The 22,170-nt window shown below is 43.6% G+C and overlaps 1 protein-coding gene across 13 annotated transcripts in view; it reads right to left on the bottom strand.

Moving 5' to 3' along the window:
* cfap54 (cilia and flagella associated protein 54) overlaps positions 1 to 22,170 on the bottom strand; it is a 482,407-nt gene that overhangs the window by 172,164 nt on the left and 288,073 nt on the right. For all 13 annotated transcript variants that reach the window (XM_072241335.1, XM_072241340.1, XM_072241339.1 and 10 more), the window contains 2 exons: positions 17,105 to 17,155; positions 15,529 to 15,715 (listed from right to left, as the gene is read on the bottom strand). In XM_072241335.1, coding sequence (XP_072097436.1) covers positions 15,529 to 15,715; positions 17,105 to 17,155 — 238 coding nt within the window. The remainder of the gene's footprint in view (positions 1 to 15,528; positions 15,716 to 17,104; positions 17,156 to 22,170) is intronic.

Genomic DNA, 22,170 nt, shown 5'->3' with positions numbered 1-22,170 from the left:
TCTGACTATCCACATGATCAATGTCTCTCATCACCTTGAACACCTCTATCAGGTCACCTCTCATCCTCCGCCACTCCAAGGAGAAAAAGCTAAGTTCACTCAACCTATTCCCATAAGGTATGCTCCCCAATCCAGGCAGCATCCTTGTAAATCTCCTCTGAACCCTTTCTATAGTTTCCACATCTTTCCTGTATTGAGGTGACCAGAACTGAGCACACTACTCCAAGTGGGGTCTGACCAGGATCCTATAAAGCTGTAACATTACCTCTCGACTCCTATACTCAATCCCATGATTGATGAAGGACAATGCACAATATGTCTTCTTAACGATAGAGTCAACCTGTGCAGCAGCTTTGAGTGTCCTATGGACTCCAACCCCAAGATATCTCTGATCCTCCACACTGTCAAGAGTCTTACAATTAATACTATATTCTGCATATTTGACCTACCAAAATGAACCACTTCACACTTATCTGGGTTGAACTCCACCTGCCACCTCTCAACCCAGTTTTGCATCCTATCAATGTCCCACTGTAACCTCTGACAGCCCTCCACATTATCCACAACACCTCCAACCTTTGTGTCATCAGCAAATTTACCAACCATCCCTTCACTTCTTCATCCAGGTCATTTATAAAAATCACAAAGAGCAGGGGTCCCGGAACAGATCCCTGAGGCACACCACTGGTCACCGACCTCTATGCAAAATATGACCTGTCTACAGCCACTCTTTGCCTTCTGTTGGCAAGCCAGTTCTGGATCCACAAAGCAATGTCCCCTTGGATCCCATGCCTCCTTACTTTCTCAATAAGCCTTGCATGGGGTACCTTGTGAAATACCTTGCTGAAATCCATATACACTACACTTACTGCTCTACCTTGGTCAATGTGTTTAGTCACATCCTCAAAAAATTCAATCAAGCTCATAAGGCACAACTTGCCTTTCAAAAAGCTATGCTGACTACTCCTAATCATATTATGCCTCCCCAAATGTTCATAAGTCATTGCTTCTCAGGATCTTCTCCATCAACTTACCACCCAATGAAGTAAGACTCACTGGAACAAAGGTGATGAACTGAGAGCTTGGATACATACATGGAATTATGATGTAGTGGCCATTACAGAGACTTGGCTGGCACCATGGCATAAATGGATTCTCAATATTCCTGGATTTCAGTGCTTTAAAAGGGATAGAGAGGGAAGAAAAAGGGGAGGAGGGGTGGCATTACTGGTCAGGGATACTATTACAGCTACAGAAAGGGTGGGTAATGTAGCAGGATCCTCTTTTGAGTCAATATGGGTGGAAGTCAGGAACAGGAAGGGAGCAGTTACTCTACTGGGGGTATTCTATAGGCCCCCTGGTAGCAGCAGAGATACAGAGGAGCAGATTGCGAGGCAGATTTTGGAAAGTTGCAAAAATAACAGGGTTGTTATCATGGGTGACTTTAACTTCCCTAATATTGATTGGCACCTGATTAGTTCCAAGGGTTTAGATGGGGCAGAATTTGTTAAGTGTGTCCAGGATGGATTCCTGTCACAGTATGTGGACAGGCCGACCAGGGGGAATGCCATACTGGATGATGAACCGGGTCAGGTCACAGATCTCTCAGTGGGTGAGCATCTGGGGGACAGTGACCACCACTCCCTGGCCTTTATAATCATCATGGAAAAGGATAGAATCAAAGAGGACAGGAAAATTTTTAATTGGGGAAAGGCAAATTATGAGGCTATAAGGCTAGAACTTGCGGGTGTGAACTGGGATGATGTTTTTGCAGGGAAATGTACTATGGACATGTGGTCGATGTTTAGAGATCTCTTGCGGGATGTGAGGGATAAATTTGTCCCGGTGAGGAAGATAAAGAATGGTAGGGTGAAGGAACCATGGGTGACAAGTGAGGTGGAAAATCTAGTCAGGAGGAAGAAGGCAGCATACATGAGGTTTAGGAAGCAAGGATCAGATGGGTCTATTGAGGAATATAGGGAAGAAAGAAAGGAGCTTAAGAAGGGGCTTAGAAGAGCAAGAAGGGGGCATGAGAAGGCCTTGGCGAGTAGGGTAAAGGAAAACCCCAAGGCATTCTTCAATTATGTGAAGAAAAAAAGGATGACAAGAGTGAAGGTAGGACCGATTAGAGATAAAGGTGGGAAGACGTGCCTGGAGGCTGTGGAAGTGAGCGAGGTCCTCAATGAATACTTCTCTTCGGTATTCACCAATGAGAGGGAACTTGATGATGGTGAGGACAATATGAGTGAGGTTGATGTTCTGGAGCATGCTGATAATAAGGGAGAGGAGGTGTTGGAGTTGTTAAAATATATTAGGACAGATAAGTCCCCGGGGCCTGACGGAATATTCCCCTGGCTGCTCCACGAGGCAAGAGAAGAGATTGCTGAGCCTCTGGCTAGAATCTTTATGTCCTCGTTGTCCATGGGAATGGTACCGGAGGATTGGAGGGAGGCGAATGTTGTTCCCTTGTTCAAAAAAGGTAGTAGGGATAGTCTGGGTAATTATAGACCAGTGAGCCTTATGTCTGTGGTGGGAAAGCTGTTGGAAAAGATTCTTAGAGATAGGATCTATAGGCATTTAGAGAATCATGGTCTGATCAGGGACAGTCAGCATGGGTTTGTGAAGGGCAGATCGTGTCTAACAAGCCTGATAGAGTTCTTTGAGGAGGTGACCAGGCATATAGATGAGGGTAGTGCAGTGGATGTGATCTATATGGATTTTAGTAAGGCATTTGACAAGGTTCCACACGGTAGGCTTATTCAGAAAGTTAGAAGGCATGGGATCCAGGGAAGTTTGGCCAGGTGGATTCTGAATTGGCTTGCCTGCAGAGGGCAGAGGGTGGTGGTGGAGGGAGTACATTCAGATTGGAGGATTGTGACTAGTGGTGTCCCACAAGGATCTGTTCTGGGACCTCTACTTTTCGTGATTTTTATTAATGACCTGGATGTGGGGGTAGAAGGGTGAGTTGGCAAGTTTGCAGATGACACAAAGGTTGGTGGTGTTGTAGATAGTGTAGAGGATTGTCAAAGATTGCAGAGAGACATTGATAGGATGCAGAAGTGGGCTGAGAAGTGGCAGATGGAGTTCAACCCGGAGAAGTGTGAGGTGGTGCACTTTGGAAGGACAAACTCTAAGGCAGAGTACAAAGTAAATGGCAGGATACTTGGTAGTGTGGAGGAGCAGAGGGATCTCGGGGTACATGTCCACAGATCCCTGAAAGTTGCCTCACAGGTGGATAGGGTAGTTAAGAAAGCTTATGGGGTGTTAGCTTTCATAAGTTGAGGGATAGAGTTTAAGAGTCGCGATGTAATGATGCAGCTCTATAAAACTCTGGTTAGGCCACACTTGGAGTATTGTGTCCACTTCTGGTCACCTCACTATAGGAAGGATGTGGAAGCATTGGAAAGGGTACAGAGGAGATTTACCAGGATGCTGCCTGGTATGCATTATGATCAGAGATTAAGAGAGCTAGGGCTTTACTCCTTGGAGAGAAGGAGGATGAGAGGAGACATGATAGAGGTGTACAAGATAATAAGAGGAATAGATAGAGTGGATAGCCTGCGCCTCTTCCCCAGGGCACCATTGCTCAATACAAGAGGACATGGCTTTAAGGTAAGGGGTGGGAAGTTCAAGGGGGATATTAGAGGAAGGTTTTTTACTCAGAGAGTGGTTGGTGCGTGGAATGCACTGCCTGAGTCAGTGGTGGAGGCAGATACACTAGTGAAGTTTAAGAGACTACTAGACAGGTTAATGGAGGAATCTAAGGTGGGGGCTTATATGGGAGGCAGGGTTTGAGGGGTGGCACAACATTGTGGGCCGAAGGGCCTGTACTGTGCTGTACTATTCTATGTTCTATGTTCTAATTTCCTGGGCTATCCCTACTCCCTTTCGTGAATAATGGAATGTGGTCCCTAAGGAGCTGCAGCTCGACACACCTGGCGCAGATGTGGCCGTCCAGGAGGCTGGGAGTCTCACAGAGTTCCCACATCTGCAACCTTCCAATCCTCCGGAACCTCTCCCATTCCCATTGATGATGCAAAGATCATCACCAGAGGCTCAACAATCTCCTCCCTCACCTCCCACAGTAGCAGAGGGTACATCTCATCCAGTCCCAGTGACTTATCCAACTTGATGCTTTCCGAAAGCTCCAGCACATCCTCTTTCTTAATATCTACGTGCTCAAGTTTTTCAGTCCACTGTAAGTCATCCCTACAATCACCAAGATCCTTTTCTGTAGTGCATACTGAAGCAAAGTATTTATTAATTACCTCGGCTATCTCTTTCGGTTCCATACTCACTTTTCCACTGTCGCACTTGGTTGGTCCTATTCTCTCACGTCTTATCCTCTTGCTCTTCACATATTTGTAGAATGCCTTGGGGTTTTCCTTAATCCTGTTCACTAAGGCCTTCTCATGGCCCCTTCTGGCTCTCCTAATTTCTTTCTTAAGCTCCTTCCTGCTGGCCTTATAATCTTCTAGATCTCTATCATTACCGAGTTTTTTGAACCTTTTATAAGCTTTTCTTTTCTTCTCAACTGGATTTACAACAGCCTTTGTACACCATGGTTCCTGTACCCTACTATTCCTTGCCCGTCTCATTGGAGCGTACTTATGCAGAACTCCACACAAATATCTCCTGAACATTTGCCACATTTCTTCTGTATTTCTTCTCCTGAGAACATCTATTCCCAATTTATGCTTCCAAGTTCCTGCCTGATAGCCTCATATTTCCTCTTACTCCAATTAAACGCTTTTCTAACTTGTCTGTTCCTATCCCGCTCCAATGCTATGGTAAAGGAGATAGAATTATGATCACTATCTCCAAAATGCTCTCCCACTGAGAGATCTGACACCTGACCAGATTCATTTCCCAATACCAGATCAAGTACAGCCTCTCCTCTTGTCGGCTTTTCTACATATTGTGTCAAGAAACTTTCTTGAACACACCTAACAAACTCAACCACATCTTAACCCCTCATTCCAGGGACATGCCAATCAATATTCGGGAAATTAGAATCTCTCACCACAGCAACCCTGTTATTATTACACTTCTCCAGAATCTGTCTCCCTATCTGCTCCTCGATGTCCCTGTTACTATTGGGTGGTCCATAAAAATACACCCAGTAGAGTTATTGGCCCCTTCCTGTTCCTAATTTCCACCCACAGAGACTCTGTAGACAATTCCTCCATGTCTTCCTCCTTTTCTGCAGCCATGACACTATCTTTGATCACCAGTGCCACGTCCCCACCTCTTTTGCCTCCCTCCCTGTCTTTTCTGAAACATCTAAAGCCTGGCACTTTAAGTAACCATCCCTGCCCCTGAGCCATCCTAGTCTCTGTAATCAACATCATAGTTCCAAGTACTGATCCACGCTCTAAGCTCATCCACTTTGTTCATATACTCCTTGCATTAAAATAGACACATCTCAAACCATCAGTCTGAGCGCATCCCTTTTCTATCACCTTCCTATCCTCCCTCTCAGACTGTCTCCAAGCTTTCTCTGTTTGTCAGCCAAACTCCTCTTCCTCCGCCTCTTCAGTTTGGTTCCCACCCCCAGCAATTCTAGTTTAAACTCTCCCCAATAACCTTAGCAAACCTTCCCACCAGGATATTGGTCCTCCTGGGATTCAGGTGCAACCCATCCTTTTTGTACAGGTCACTCCTGCCCCAAAAGAGGTCCCAATGATCCTGAAATATGAATCCCCGCCCCCTGCTCCAATCCCTCAGCCATGCATTTATCCTCCACCTCACTCTATTCCTATGCTCACTGTCACGTGGCACAGGCAGTAATCCCGAGATGACTGCCTTTGTGGTCCTGCTTCTCAACTTCCTTCCTAGCTCCCTGTAGTCTACTTTCAAGACCTCCTCCCTTTTCCTACCGATGTCATTGGTACCAATATGTACCACGCCCTCTGGTTGTTCTCCTTTCCACTTCAGGATATCATGGACACAATCAGAAACATCCCGGACCCTGACACCTGGGAGGCAAATTACCATCCGTGCCTCTTTCCTGAGTTCACAGAATCGCCTGCCTGACCCCCTAACTATAGAGTCCCCTATCACTGCTGCCATCCTCTTCCTTTCCCTACCTTTCTGAGCCACAGGGCCAGACTTCGCCAGAGGCGCGGCCACTGTTGCTTCCCCCAGGTAGGCTGTTCCCCCCCCAATAGTCTCAAACAGGAGTTTTTGTTGTTAAAGGGTACAGCCATTGGAGTGCTCTCCAGCCTCTGACTCTTGCCCTTCCCTCTCCTGACTATTACCCGCTTGTCTGTCTCCCCAGGCCCCAGTATGACTACCTGCCTATAGCTCCTCTCTGTTATCTCCTCACTCTCCCTGACCAGATGAAGGTCATCGAGCTGCATCTCTAGTTCCCTAACGTGGTCCCTAAGGAGCTGCAGCTCGACACACCTGGTGCAAGATGTGGCCGTCCAGGAGGCTAGGAGTCTCCCAGAGTTCCCACATCTGACACCAAGCACAGATCACTGGCCTCACACACATACTTCCTATCTGTAATCTACACAGATAACCTACCTCGCCTCGACCTGTTATCACCAAAGCCCCGTTGAGCCAAAGCCTTCCTACTCTGTCTCCCTCTACTCAAACGCCTGCTCTATAAAGCTGTCTCCTTTTAAACTCTTCTCGCTGTTCTCACTGGCTGACATCCACACACTTGTGCAGTTGTGCCCCAATTAAATCACTGAAGAAATAACCATCTCCTTTTGAACTCTTCTCGCTTTTAAATTCTTCTCGCTGTTCTCACTGGCTGATATCCACGCACTTGCGCAGTCATACTCCGACAATCTCAAAATGCTCAGGAAGCAGAGCTACAGAGCTTCTTCATGATTGGATCAATGTGTTGGGCCCAAGACAGGTCCTCTGAGATGTTGACACCCAGCAACTTACCCCTTCCACTGCTGACCCCTTGATGAGTACTGGTGTGTGTTCTCCCCATTTCCTCATCCTGAAGTCCACAATCAATTCTTTGGTCTTACTGATGTTGAGTGCAAAGTTATTGTGACAGCACTCAACGAACTGATCTATCTCACTCCTGTATGTCTTCTCATTGCCAACAACAGTGGTATCATCAGAAAATTTTTTGATGACATTTGAGCTGTGTGTAGCCACATAGTCATGAATGTGGAGAGAGCAGAACAGTGGGCTAAACATGCATCCTTGATGTGTGCCTGTATTGACCGTCAGCGAAGAGGAGATGTTATTACTGATATGCACTTGTTGCAGTCTCCTGATGAGGAAGTCAAGGATCCAGTTGCAGAGGGAGGCACTGAGAGGCAGGTTTTAAAGCTTGTTGATTAGTACTGAGGGGACGATGGTGTTGAATGCCAAGCTGTAATCAACAAACAGCAGCCTGATGTGGGTAGTACTGTTGTGAAGGTGGTCCTGGGTCAAATGGAGAGCCAATGAGATTGCATTTGCTGTAGACCTGTTGTGATAGTAGGCAAACTGCAGAGGGTCCAGGTCCTTGCTCAGGCAGGAATTAATTCTAGCTATCATTAACTTCTCAAATTTCTTCATCACAGTAGATGTGAGTGCTCCCACGTGATTGTTGTTCAAGTAGCTTACCCTGTTCTTCTTGGGCACTGGTATGTCTGATGCCCTTTTAAAGTAGGTTGGAATTTCTCACTGCAGCAGTGAGAGTTTGCAGATGTCCTCGATTGGCACAGGCTTTCAGTACCCTGCCAGGTATATCATCTTGAGGATCTTCTTATGTCAGATTTAGAATCAAAACCACTGGATCTCCAGATGCTGTGGGAATTCACACAGGTGTAATTTTATTCTCTTTTTCAAAGTGTGCATATTGAGCTCATTGGGGAATGAAGTATCATAGCCATTAACACCGCCAGGTTTGGCCTTATAGGACGTAATGGCATGAAAACCTTGCCAGAGTGTTGTGCACCGACTGTGTCTCTGAACTCACATGAAACTGCTGTCTTGTTCTTAAAGTGGCCTTCTGTAGGTTGTGCCTGGACTTCTTGTTGGGTTCTGTCTGACACACTGAATTCGTATAGCATTCTGCTTTTTCTTCATATGTTTTATTTGTTCCTACAAGGTTCCAATCCTGTTAAAGTGCAACTTATCTGACTTCCATTGCTTTCATCTGCTCCAGTCTGCTACCTCCCCTAACCTAACCCCCCTGCATCCCCTCTCCAACCAAGCATTCACTTTGTCTAAAAAGAGGAAATACTGGAAGTATTCAGCAGGTCATGACGTAACCGTGGAAGAAGAAACAGAGTTAACTTTCAAGTCCGACACCTTTTATCATTCTTTGGGTACAATAGAGACACCTGGATTGTATGTTGCCTCCCTGGTGCCAGAATCAGGGATGTCGCAGATCGGTTCCGTGGTATTTTCAAGGGCGAGGGTGAGCAGCCAGAAGTCTTGGTACATTTTGGCATCAATAACATAGGTAGAAAAGGTGAGGAGGACCCGAAGAGAGATTTTAGAGAGCTAGGTAGAAAGCTGAAAAACTGGACCTCTGGGGTAGTAATCTCTGGATTTCTGGCAGTGCCACATGCCAGTGAGGGTGAGAATAGGATGATTTGGCAAGTGAATGTATAGGTGAAGAACTAGTGCAGGGGGCAGGGGTTCTGATTAATAGATCATTGAGATCTCTTCTGGGAAAGTACGACCTGTATAAAAGGGACATGTTACACCTGAATCCAAAGGGGCCCTGTGTACATACATCTATTGATGCTTCTGGACACATCTTCAGTGATGTTCCTGGAATCATCGGGTGTTTCAGGTCTTTCAACATCATACAACCTCCTCCAGGTGACCCAGCTGGGGCTGATCAGACCCCAGCTTGTGTCCAGATGGCTAGCTACTTAAGACTCCATGGCTCCCCTCTTTTGAGCCACAGCCATCTTGAGGCCCTCTCTGCCGCATCGGTGGTACTGCGGATGGCTCTCCTCTTCCTGTCTCCCTCGATGCCCAAAATGCTGAAGGCTCTAACTAAAGAACAGGCTATGAATCCCCTACAAACAACCTCCACTTGGAGACACCTCGCTCTCCATCCAGCCTGCTGACAGTTGCTGACCAGTCCTGTGTACTTGGAGAGTTTCCTTTCAAAGGCCTCCTCCAAGCTATCTTCCCATGGGACTGTCAGCTGCAGCAGCACCACTTGCTTAGTAGACTCAGACACTAGGACAATGTCTGGTCGTAGGGTGGTGGCTGCGATATGGTTGGGGAACTTCAGCTGCCGTTCGAGGTCCACCAACAGCTGCCAGTCCCTTGCAGAGGTCAGAATGCCTGCAGATGTCCTTTTGGCAGGTATTGGCTGCTCCCTAGCTCTGACGAAGGCAATGGCCTGCTTGGAGGGTCGGGACCACTTCGCCCACTCAACTCCTGCGCTGACGGCTTCAGCGATGGTCTTCAGGACCTGATCATGCCTCCACCTGTACCGTCCCTCACCAAGTGCCCTTGCGCAGCCGCTGAGGATGTGCTCCAGGGTTTCTCGCTTGGTGCACGGTGGACACGCAGATGACTCTGCCTTGCCCCATGTGTGCAGGTTTGATGGGCTTGGAAGCACATCGTACACTGCCTGGATGAGAAATTGGATGCAGTGTGGTTCGGCTTTCCAAAGACCAGCCCAGGTCACTTTCCTCTCAACCGCATTCTCCCATCTTGTCCAAGCTCCCTGTTGCTTCGTTCCCACCACCTTGCAGGCTCTCATCTCCTCCACTACTGCCCTCACCTCCTCCTGAACTAGACGACACCTTTCCTTCCCTCTGGTGTCCATTTGGGGAGTTGGAAAGGATCCTAGCCCAGCTCGGCCTCGTGTGACCACTCCCACCAGCCTCCTGTGACGCAGCCTCGCCTCTGCCTCCTGAACAGCTTCCTCTGCCCTCCACTCCCTGCCAGTACTTATTTGGATCCCTGCTCTAGCCACCTTCGGGTCACTTGAGTTCCTATACTGTAGCACTTCTCTGGCTCTTGTTACCCAATATACTTGCGGTCAGGTTGGCTAGAGTTCTTCGGGAGAGTTTAAACTAATTTGGCAAGGGTATGGGAACCAGAGTTTTGGTGCTGAGCATGAGGTAGTTGTTTTGCAAATAAAGGTAATGTGCAGTGGACTCCTAGCAAGGAGAAGCTGATGATAGGGCCAAATTGGAGTCAACAGGATGAGATGCAATGTAAATGGTGGACAAAATCGAAAAGGGTGAATACAGGACTGAAGGTGTTGTATTTGAATGAGCTCAGCATGTGGAATGAGGTAGATGAACTTGTAGCATGGTTACAGATTGGCAGGTATGATGCTGTAGGCATCACTGAATCATGGCTGAAAGATTATAGCTGGCAGCTTAATGTCCAAGGGTACATAGTGTATCAAAAGGATAGGCAGGAAGGCAGAGGGGGTGGTGTTGCTCTGTCAGAAAAATTTAACTCAAATCATTAGAAAGTGGTGACAAAGGATTGGAAGATGTTGAATCATTGTGTATAGAGCTAAGGAACTGTAAGGGTAAAATGACCCTGATGGGAGTTGTATACAGACCCCCAAACAGTAATAAGGATGTGGCCTACAAATTACAATGGGAGATGGAAAACGCATGCCAAAAGTGCAATGTTACAATAGTCATGGGGGATTTCAATATGCAGGTAGATTGGGAAAATGAAGTTGGTGCTGGATCTCAAGAGGGGAAATTTCTGGAATGCCTTAGAGAGAGCTTTTTAGAGCAGCTCCTGGTTGAGCCCACTAGGGGATCAGCTATTCTGGATTAGGTGTTATGTAATGAACCAGAATCAATTAGAGAGCTTAAAATACGTTTGTAAAAGAACCCTTAGGGGAAAGTGATCTTAATATGAACGAATTCACCCAGAAATTGGAGAAGGAGAGGCTAAAGTCAGATGTATCAATATTACAGAAGAGCAAAGAGAATTACAGCGGCATAAGAGAGGAATTGGCCAGAATTAATTGGAAAGGAACACTGGCAGGGATGATGACAGAGCAGCAATGGCTGGAATTTCTGGAAGCAATTTGGAAGGCACAAGATATATCCACCCCAAAAAGAAAGGCAAGATTTCACAACCGTGGCAAACAAAAGAAGTCAAAGTCAACATAAAAGACAGAGGGCATATAATAGCGCAAAGATTAGTGGGAATTTAGGGGACCGGGAAGCTTTCAAATACCAACAGAAGACAACTAAAACTTCATTCAGATGGAATATGAAAGTAAACTAGCCAATAATATTAAAGAAGATACCAAAAGATTTTCAGGTATGTAACCTGCAAAAGAGAGGTGAGAGTTGATATTGGACCGCTGGAAAATGATGCTGAAGAGAGAGGTGATAATGAGGGACAAGGAAATAGCAGACAATGTGAATAAGTATTTTGCATAAGTCTTCACTGTGGAAGGCAAAAGCAGTATGGTGGAAGTTCCAGGTGTCAGGGGTCATGAAGAGTGTGAAGTTACCATTACTAGGGAGAAGATGCTTGGGAAACTGAAACTGAAAAGCAAGAGGATGGGCCATGTGAGAATAGGACCAATCAGGAGTGAGAGTGGAAATGTGCATGGATTCGGAGGAGGTTGCGGAGGTACCTAATGAATACTTTGCTTCAATATTTACCAGTGAATAGGACCTTGGCAATGGTGGGGATGACTTACAGCGGACTGAAACACTTAAGTGTACAGACGTTAATGAAGAGGATGCACTGGAGCTTTTGAAAGGTATTAAGTTAGCTAAGTCGCCAGGACCAGACGAGATATACACCCGACTACCGTGAGAAGTAAGGGAGGAGATTGCTGAGCCTCTGACGATGATCTTTGCATCATCCATAGGGACGGAAGAAGTACCAGAGAATTGGAGGGTTGTAAATGTTGTTCCCTTGTTCAAGAAAGGGAGTAGAGCTAACCCAGGAAATTATGGACCAGTGAGTCTTACTTCCCCGATGGACAAGTTGTTAGAGAAGATCCAGAGAGGCAGGATTTGTAAGCATTTGTAGAGACATAATCTGAATAGGGATAGTCAATGTGGCTTTGTCAAGGGCAGGTCATGCCTTACAAGCTTGAATGAATACTTTGAGGAAGTAACAAAACACATTGATGACGGTAGAGCAGTGCATATAGTGTATATGGATTTCAGTAAGGCATTTGATGAGGTTCCCCATGCATGGCTCCTTCAGAAAGTAAGGAGGCATGGGATCCAAGGAGACCTTGCTTTGTGGATCCAGAATTGGCTTGCCTAGGAAGGCAAAGGGTGGCTGTATGTGGTTCATATTCTGCATGGAGAACGGTGACGAATTGTGTTCTGCAGCGATCTGTTCTGGGACCCTCCTTTTTGTGATTTTTATAAATGACCTGGATGAGGAATTAGAAAGGTGGGTTAGTAAGTTTGCTGATGACACAAAAGTTTGGGGTGTTGTGGATAGTCTGGGGAGTTGTCAGAGGTTACAGCGGGACAGCAATAGGATACCGAACTGGGCTGAGAAGTGGCAGACGGAGTTCAGCCCAGATAAGTGTGAAGTGGTTCATTCCTGTAGGTCAAATTTGAAGACAGAATATAGTATTAATGGCAGTGTGGAGCATCAGCAAGATCTTGGGGTCCATATCCATCGGACACTCAAAGCTGCTGCGCAGATTGAAAGTGTTGTTAAGAAGGCGTAAGTGTGATGGCCTTCATCAACCGTGGGATTGAGTTCAAGAGCTGTGAGTAATGTTAAAGCTATGTAAGACCTTAGTTAGACCCCCCTTGGAGTATTGTGTTCAGTTCTGATCACTTCACTACAGGAAGAACGTGGATACTATACAGAGACTGCAGAGGAGATTTACAAGCATGTTGCCTGGATTGGAGGGCATACCTTATGAGAATAGGTTGTAGTGAACTTGGCCTTTTCTTCTTGGAGCAAAGGAGGATGAGAGGTGTATAAAATGGTGAGAGGCATTGATCATGTGGATAGTCAGAAGCTTTTTCCAGGGCTTAAATGGCTAACATGAGGGGGGCATAGGTTTAAGGTGCTTGGAAGTATGTACAAGGGGATGTCAGAGGTAAGTTTTTCACACGGAGAGTGGTTGGTGCGTGGAATGCACTGCCAGCGACGGTGGTGGAGGCAGATACAATAGGGTCTTTTTAGGGACTCTTAGATAGGTACATGGAGCTTAGGAAAATAGAGGGCCATGCAGTAGGGAAATTCTGGCAGTTTCTAGAATAGGTCACATGGTTGGCACAACACTGTGGGCCAAAGGGCCTGTAATGTGCTGTTGATTTCTATGTTCTATATCTGAAGGTGGATGAGTCAGCTGAACCAGATGGTGTACATCCCAGGTGGCTGAAGAGATTGTGGAGGCATTAGCAATGATCTTTCAAGAATAACTATTCTCTGGAACAGTTCCAGAAGACTGGAAAATTGCACATGTCACTCCACCCTTCAAGAAGGGAGAGAGGCAGAAGAAAGGGAATTATAGGCCAGTTAGTCTTACTTCAGTGATTGAGAAGATGTTGCAGTTGATTGTTAAGGATGTGGTTTGGGGTACTTGGAAACACATGATAAAATAGGTCATAGTCAGCATTGGTTTCCTCAAGGGAAAATCTTGCCTGACAAATCTGTTGAAATTCTTTGAAGAAATAACAAGCAGAATAGACAAAGGAGAATTGGTTGATGTTGTGCATTTGGATTTTCAGAAGGCCTTTGACAAGGTGCCACACATGAGGCTGCTTAACAAGCTACAAGCCCATGATATTACATGGAAGATTCTAGCATGGATAAAGCAGTGGCTGATTGGCAAGAGCCTAAGACTGAGAATAAAGGGAGCCTTTTCTGGTTGGCTGCCAGTGACTAGTGGTGTTCCACAGGGTCTGTATTGGGACCAATTCTTTATACATTATATGTTAATGATTTGGATGATGGAATTGATGGTTTTGTTGCAAAGTTTGCAGATGATATGAAGATAGTTGGAGGGGCAGGTAGTTCTGAGGAAGTAGAGAGGCTACAGAAGGACTTGGACAGATTAGGAGAATGGGCAAAGAAGTGGCAGTTGGAATATAGTGCCAGGAAATGAATGGCCATGCACTTTGGTAGAAGAAATGAAAGAGTTGACTATTTTCTAAATAAAGAGAAAATACAAAAAACTGAGGTGCAAATGGACTTGAGTGTCCTTGTGTATGATTCCCTAAAGGTTAATTTGTAGGTTGACTGTGGTGAGGAAGGCAAATGTGATCTTAGCATTCATTTCAAGAGGACCAGAATGTAAAAGCAATAATGTAATGTTGAGACTTCATAAAGCACTGGTGAGACCTTACTTTGTGACCAGTTTTGGGCCCCTTATATAAGAAAGGGTGTGCTGAAACTGGAGATGGTTCAAAGGAGCTTCAACGAAGATGATTCCAGGTTTGAATGGCTTGTTGTATGATGGCTCTGGGCCTGTACTCACTAGAATTCAGAAGAATGAGGGTTGACCTCATTGAAACCTATCGAAAGGTGAAGAGCCTTAATAGAGTGGATGTGGAGACGATGTTTCCTTTAGTAGGAGAGTCTAGGACAGAAGACAAGTGTCAGAATAGAGGGGCATCCTTTTAGAATGAAGATGAAAAGGATTTCTTTAGCCAGAGAGTTGTGAATCTGTGGAATTCGTTGCCACAGGCAGCTGTGGAGGCCAAGCTTTGTGTATATTTAAGGCAGAGGTTGATAGATTCTTGATTGGTCAGGGCATGAAGGGATATGGGGAGAAGGCAGGAGACTGGGGATGAGAGGAAAAATGGATCGGTCATGATGAAATGGAGCAGACTCAATGGGCCAAATGGCCTAATTCTGCTCCTATGTCTTATGATCTTATGGTACCTGATGGTCATCTTGGACTAGTGGGCTGAAGGTCCCTGTCTGTGCTGTATGACTCCTTCATAAAATGGGATCCATCACCCCGACCATTTTGCAACACTGAGAAACACACACAAAATACTGGAGGAACTCAGAAGGCCAGGTAGACTCTATAGAAAAGAGTACAGTCGACATTTTGGGCCGAGACCCTTCAGCAGGACTAGAGAAAAAAAAGATAAGGAATCTGCTGAAGGGTCTCGGCCCGAAAGTTGATTGTGTTCTTTTCCATAGATGCTGACTTGACCTGCTGAGTCCCTCCAGCATTTTGCTAGTGTTGCTTGGATTCCCAGCATCAGCAGATCTTCTCTTGTTTGTGATTGCAACACTGAGAGATGGTTTTGGAACAAAATAGATTCTAAGCTTTACTGACCACTTGCCTACCTACCTTCCTCTGCCTCATGGTCATGCATTCCTATGTGACTGTCATTCCTTAGGCTGCAGAGAGACCATTTCAGAAATGTCCTCTCCATGTAACTTACAAGCCTGTGGAAGTACCTGGTACCTCTAGCTGGTGTCCAAGCTCTGAAACCCAATGCAAAAGCTGGCCAGGCTGGAGGCACCTCATGCAGATAAAGTCACCCACATCACAAAGAGCATCTCAGAATTTCCGCAAGCTGTAAGCCATGCAGTACTTTGGGACTGAGCACACCTTCCAAAAGTTAAAGCCCTTCAGTATGTAATCAGCAACCATAATCTCCTTACCTCCAACAAACTTTCTTTCATCCGTGCTTGGACATACAGAAATAACTGACTCTGGGATGTCGTTTATAGTCTCAGCAAGTTTGATGATAAGATGAGTTTGTCCAAGTTGAAGTTTATGTTCAAGCCAAGGACCATAAAGTGTACATAATGCTGGAGACAAAGGTGTCTTAAGTACCTCCTCAAGCACCTGAAAAATATAAATAAACAATTTAGCATTATAACAATAGAACAAAATTATCAATAACCCACAAGTCCAGTGAACATGAAGTCTTTTTTTTCCCTTAGGGCCAAGGTGGGACGAGGTTGTTGGAATAAGAGGAAGCTCAAGAAGAGTAAACATGGGTGTGGATCACTTGGCCCAAATATCTTGTAGAACCTGTGGTACAGTGAACATCCAGTCAAAACAAAGTTCAAAGTTCAAAGTAAATGTATTATCAAAGTACATATAGGTCTCCATATACAACCCTGGAATTAATTTTCTTGCATGCATTTACAGTAAATATAAAGAAATACGATAGAATCAATGAAAAACTGTGCACAAGACAAACAACCAGTGTGCAAAAGACAAACTTTGCAAATATAAAAAGAATAAAAAAACAAAATAATAATAATAATAATAAATAAGCAATAAATATCAAGAACACAAAATGAAAAGTCCTTGAAAGTGAGTCCATAGGCTATGGAGTCATTTTTAAACAAGTTGTTAAAGCATCAAAGCTGTACGTCAGAAACATATAGAAATACGTAATAATTTCAATTATTATTACTGGATTTAGATAAGTTTACAGTATGCTTTTTAATGTTTATAAAGTATGTCTACTCTATTGATCCTGTCTATTAATAGACATTTACAGACAAGATGCACAAATACCAACTTGCTTAATTTTCATACGATAACTTCATCAAACCAAATGAATGCTTAACATTATTAATGGTCAGTTCTGATGAAGAGTCTCAGCCTGATATGTCAACTGTTTATTCATTTCCACGGATGCTGTCTGACTTGCTGAGTTCCTCCAGCATTTTGTGCGTGTTGCTCTAAATTTCCAGCACCTGCATAACCTCTTGTGTTTATGGGTAATTAGCATGTTGACTTTAATGTCAGATGGACATATTTCCAATGTCCTTAGCTCATATCGCTGCTGCCATATATGCTCTCACAGGTTACCACTGAATGATCCAGACTGGAAAACCCACAACATGTAGTTCACTATATATTTTGTTCCAGCTACAGCAAGTAAAGCCACAAGTCCCTCTTGGCATCAGTTGATGATCAAAGGAAATTGACCCAATGTTAAAAAAACATCTATAGTTATAGTATGGGGGTAACAAACTAGTAAAGTTCAAACCCTATGGTAAGTTATTGTAGAATAAAAGTTAATTAATCATGTAAATTATGCATTGGTGCCAGAAAAAGGGGAAAAAACTGAACATGTAAAAAGCCCACTGATACACTCAAGGAAAATTTAAAGTCTTCATTGTACAATGAGATGGACAAAAACGTGTTCCTTGATATTTAATCAACATTTCAGGAACAAAATATATTCCAGCAAAGAAAGCTTATTACATTTCTTACCTGCAAATTATCACTTAGAAGGTGGTTTGATTGATCAAACTTCATTTGAACCTATAAATATAAGAAAAAGTTTACATGTTTACAACATTTTGTATAGCTTATTATCATAGAAAACAGAGACAAATTCAAATATATTACAGTTATAATTATTGCACAATATAAAAGCTGCCTAACATTATGTCAAACATAGGAATACAGAAAAAGCAAATAAACATTAAAAGAATGGGAATCAGAGAGCTATACAGTGAAAAGAAATTACATTTATATGGCAAAATATTTAGATTTTTTAGCCAAGAATTATGATGACTTTTTAATGAAAGTCTCAGAAAATGCCAGTGCAAAACTTTTGACAGAATGATGTTGGCCAGGATTACAGAAGAACTCTTCAAGTAATTTATTTATTTTATTTAGCAATACTGTATAGGGTGGAGTAGGCCCTAGCAGCCCTTCGAGACATGCTGCCCCAGCACCCCCAGACATACCTGATTAACCCTTACCTAATCAGGGGACAACAAACTGTGCAATGACCTTTGGAGTGTGGGAAGAAGCCGGAGGATTCGGAAGAAACACACGCATTCGACAGGGCCTCCCTACAGAACTGTGCCAGAATTGAACTTCAAACTCTGGAGCATCCTGAGATATAATAGCTCATGCTAACTGCTACACTACCATGGCACCCTAACAGGATGGATGGTAATGTTATGGGATCTTTCATGGTCACCAGAGCAGGCAGACCAGCTGTACAGGGCCCTGGTGAGACCACACCTGGAATACTGTGTGCAGTTTTGGTCTCCAAATTTGAGGAAGGACATTCTTGCTATTGAGGGAGTGCAGCGTAGGTTCACAAGGTTAATTCCCGGGATGGCGGGACTGTCATATGTTGAAAGATTGGAGCAACTGGGCTTGTATACTCTGGAATTTAGAAGGCTGAGAGGGGATCTTATTGAAACATATAAGATTATTAAGGGATTGGACACACTGCAGGCAGGAAGCATGTTCCCACTGATGGGTGAGTCCAGAACCAGAGGCCACAGTTTAAGAATTAGGGGTAGGCCATTTAGAACGGAGTTGAGGAAACTTTTTCACCCAGAGAGTGGTGGATATATGGAATGCTCTGTCCTAGAAGGCTGTGGAGGCCAAGTCTCTGGGTGCTTTCAAAAAAGAGATGGATAGAGCTCTTAAAGATAGCGGAATCAAAGGTTATAGGGATAAGGCAGGAACTGGATACTGATAGTGGATGATCAACCATGATCACAGTGAATGGCGGTGCTGGCTCGAAGGGCCATATGGCCTACTCCTGCACCTATTGTCTATTGTCCATTGACCTGTTTAATATATAAACATAATGAAACCTGAAAGTTCACAATTTTCAGATCAGATATAGGTTTCAGTAGGTAAAGATTACACACAAGGGATTATCATGGTGCTAACTGAGTGTTTTCCCATTGAAAGAAGGGTCACTAGTATGTGAAGTATTTAGCAATATTAGGAATGCCAAGAAGCAGAGCATCTGTCCAACCCCCCCTATCTATGGCATTGGCGTATGGAGGAATATTAGGGCTCAAGTCCATAGCTCCCTAAAATATTGTCAGATTGATAGGGTGGTTAAAAAAACACATATTGCATGCTTGCTTTTATTAGTCAAATCATTGAGCTGAAGAGTCAGGAAGTGAAATTGAAGTTTATTTTAAAAACTCTGGTTAAGTTGCATCTAGAGTATTACATTCAATTCTGGTCACCCCATGGCATAACTAATGTGGAGGCTTTGGAAAGAATGCAGAAGAAATTAACCAGGATGCTGTCTGGATTAGAGGGCATGTGTTATAAGGACAGGTTGGACAAACTAGGGTTGTTTTCTTTGGAATGCCGGAGGCTGAAGGGAGAACTCATAGAAGTTTATCAGCTTGTAAGAAGCACAGTTGGAGTACATTGTTGGTATCTTTTTCCTGAAGTTGAAATGTCTAATACTAGAGGGCAGACATTTAAGATGAGAGAGTAAATTCAAAAGAGATGTATGGGGCAAATTTTCAGTAACACACAGGGAGTGGTGGGTGTATTGGAATACACTGCCAGGATGGTAGTGGAGACAAATACAATAGAGGTCTTTAAGAGACTCTTAAATAGGCACGTGAATCAGCAGAGAACGGAGCAATATCGGCATTGTGTAAGCAGAAGGGATTAGTTTAGATAGCCTTTTAATTGCTTGTTTAATTAGTTTGGCACGAAATGGAACTGAAAGGGTCTGTTCTGGTGCGGCAATGTTCTATGTTCTTAACAGAATTTATACATTAAAGATAACTCTTATCCTCTACCGATGAAAATTTGACCTGTGGAGTAATTCCTGTATTCTGTTTATTTCACATGTTCAGCATCCCTTTCAGAATAAGTCCCTGACATTCAGAAACATTCACAGATGTTTATAAACTATTAAAAATAACTCCAAAAATTACAATGTAATACTTTTAAACCAAAAGATATTTAAAAAACTTATTTTAGAAGAGTTAAAACTATGAAGTTAACCCAATCAAGTCCAACAGTGATAAATTACTTAATATCTATCCAGGTGCTTCATAGCAGTCATTCTCCAGTGAAACAAACAATCCAACCTAATGCGGATTCAACAAACAATAGCCCATGCACCAAGTGCTGGGGGATTCCATAAGGAGTCCAATGTCAGAGTATAATCAGTTAAACTCTCATGAGCATGCGTCAGGAAATCAGATCTCTTCCTTTTGTGCAGGGATCCTGCTGCTTACTGGGAACTGCTAGCATACTGCAAGAAGTTGAGTTATTAATAATTGCTTACAAGTTACTAATAGAGGGAAAAAGAACAGCAAATGTGGTCCAGCCATTACTATTAGAGTAGCTGTGGCAGTGTTAGATTGAAGAAAAGACAATTATTTATTTATTTTATTTCATTTGCTTTGGAGATACAGCATGGTAACAGGCCCTTCTGGCCTGATGAGCCCGCGCTGCCTAACTACACCCACGTGATCAATTTACTAACCTGGACATCTTTGGAATGTACACCCGGAGGAAACCCATGCAGTCACAGGGAGAACATACACGCAGCAGCAGAATTGCAATAGTATTATGCTAACTGTTACAACATTGTTCTGCCCAGTATTTTGCAGAAAAACAAGAACATTGAGGATTGGGAATAAAAAAAATCCTAATTGATCAAAAGAGAATCAAGGCACTAATATCAAAAGGGGAAGTAGAATATGAGAGTGGGCCTGCAAGTAACATAAAATCAAATGTAAAAGCTTTTGTACACACAAAAAAAGGAAAAGAATGATTGATGTTAATGAGAATTGCTTGCAGACTGAGACAAGAGAAAACATCTTGAGGATAAGACAAAGAGGATTTTTTAAAAAGTGTCATCTTTCTTCACAGATAAAAGACACAGTATCTCAGTCAGAAATAATGGAGAACCACATATGAATAAGGAGCTCAATGTATTAGCAATAGTAACAAAAATGGAGAAATGTATATGTGAATGTACAAAGAAATGGTTAATAAGTTTGCAGATGACACTAAAGTAGGTCTATTGTATAAGGTGTAGAAGGCTATGAAAAATTTTAGCAGATCGATCTTGATTGACTAGATATAGTAGATATAACTGAGGGATGGCAAAAGGCTTTCAATGTGACGCATTGTTTTTTGGGAAATCAAACCAGGGTAAGGTTTGTACTGTAGGGCATTGAGGACTGTTATGAAATAGAGGGACCTAGGAGTGCAAGTGCATAATTTGGAGCATTTCATGGCTCTGAGTTTCTCTAATCACTGAAATTCAGAAAAATCTTATTGAAATCTATTGAACGTTGAAAGGTCTCGATAGAGTGGATGTGCAGAGGATGTTTCCTGTGGTGAGTGAGTCTAAGACCAAAGGCCACAACCTCAGGATAGAGGGATGTCCATTTAGAACAGAGATGAGAAGAAATTTCTTTAGTCAGCGTGGTGAATCCATGGAATTCATTACCACAGGTGGCTGTGGAGGCCAAGTCATTGGGTATACAGAGGTTGATAGGTTCTTGATTCATCAGGGTTACGGGAAGAAGGCAGGAAATTGAGGCGAAGGGGAAATGGTTCAGCCACGATGAAATGGTGACGTAAACTTGATGGGCCAAATGGTCTAATTCTGAACCTGTATCTTAGGGTACAGGTATTATAATTTCTAGAAAGTTGCATCACAGATAGAGAGAGTGGTACAGAAGGCCTTCATTAATCAGGGCATTGAGTAGAGGAGATGGGATTTAATATTGCTGTTTAAAAAAAGTTAGAGAGGCCACATTTCGACAGCTGTGCATAAAATTAGGAACCGTTTTAGTCATCCTGTTATGGAAAGATGTTATTAAACTAGAAACAGTGTAGAAAAGATTGAGCGGAATGTTCAAAGTAAATTTATTGTAAAAGTACATACAGGTAAATGTCAATATGTACACCCTGAGATTCCTTTTTTTGCAGGCAGTCACAGTAAGTACAAGAAACACAATAGAATCAATGAAAGACAGCCCCCAACAAGACGGAGAGACAATGAATGTGCAAACGTCAACAAACTTGCAAATGCAAAAGAAAGAAAGAAGAAAGAATAATATAAATAAGAAATAAATAATGAGGTAACGAGTTCTTGAAATTGAGTCCATAGGTTGTGGGAACAGTTCGGTGATAGGGCAAGTGAAGTTGAATGAAGGTATCTCCTCCAGTTCAGGAGCCTAATGGTTGAGGGGCAGTAAGTGTTCCTGATCCTGCTGGTGCAGGTCCTGAGGCTCCTGTACATTCTTCCTCATGGCAGCAGCAAGAAGAGAGCATGGTTTGGATGTGGGGGCCCTTCAGTGATAGATGCTGCTTTCCTGCAACAGCGCTCCACATAGATGTGCTCAATGGTGGGGAGGGCTTTACTTGCAATGGACTGGGCCAATCCACTGCTTTTTGTAGGCTTTTCCATTCAAGGACACGGCTGTTTCCATTCCAGGCTGTAATGCAGCCAGTCAATACACTCTCCACTACACATCTATATACAAGGGGTGATTGATAAGTTCGTGGCCTAAGGTAGAAGGAGTCAA

Source organism: Mobula birostris, chromosome 23 (assembly GCF_030028105.1).
Source record: "Mobula birostris isolate sMobBir1 chromosome 23, sMobBir1.hap1, whole genome shotgun sequence".
Classification (NCBI taxonomy): Eukaryota; Metazoa; Chordata; class Chondrichthyes; order Myliobatiformes; family Myliobatidae; genus Mobula; species Mobula birostris.
Note: the sequence above shows the minus strand (reverse complement) of the source record. Positions and strands in the feature narration are given on the sequence as shown.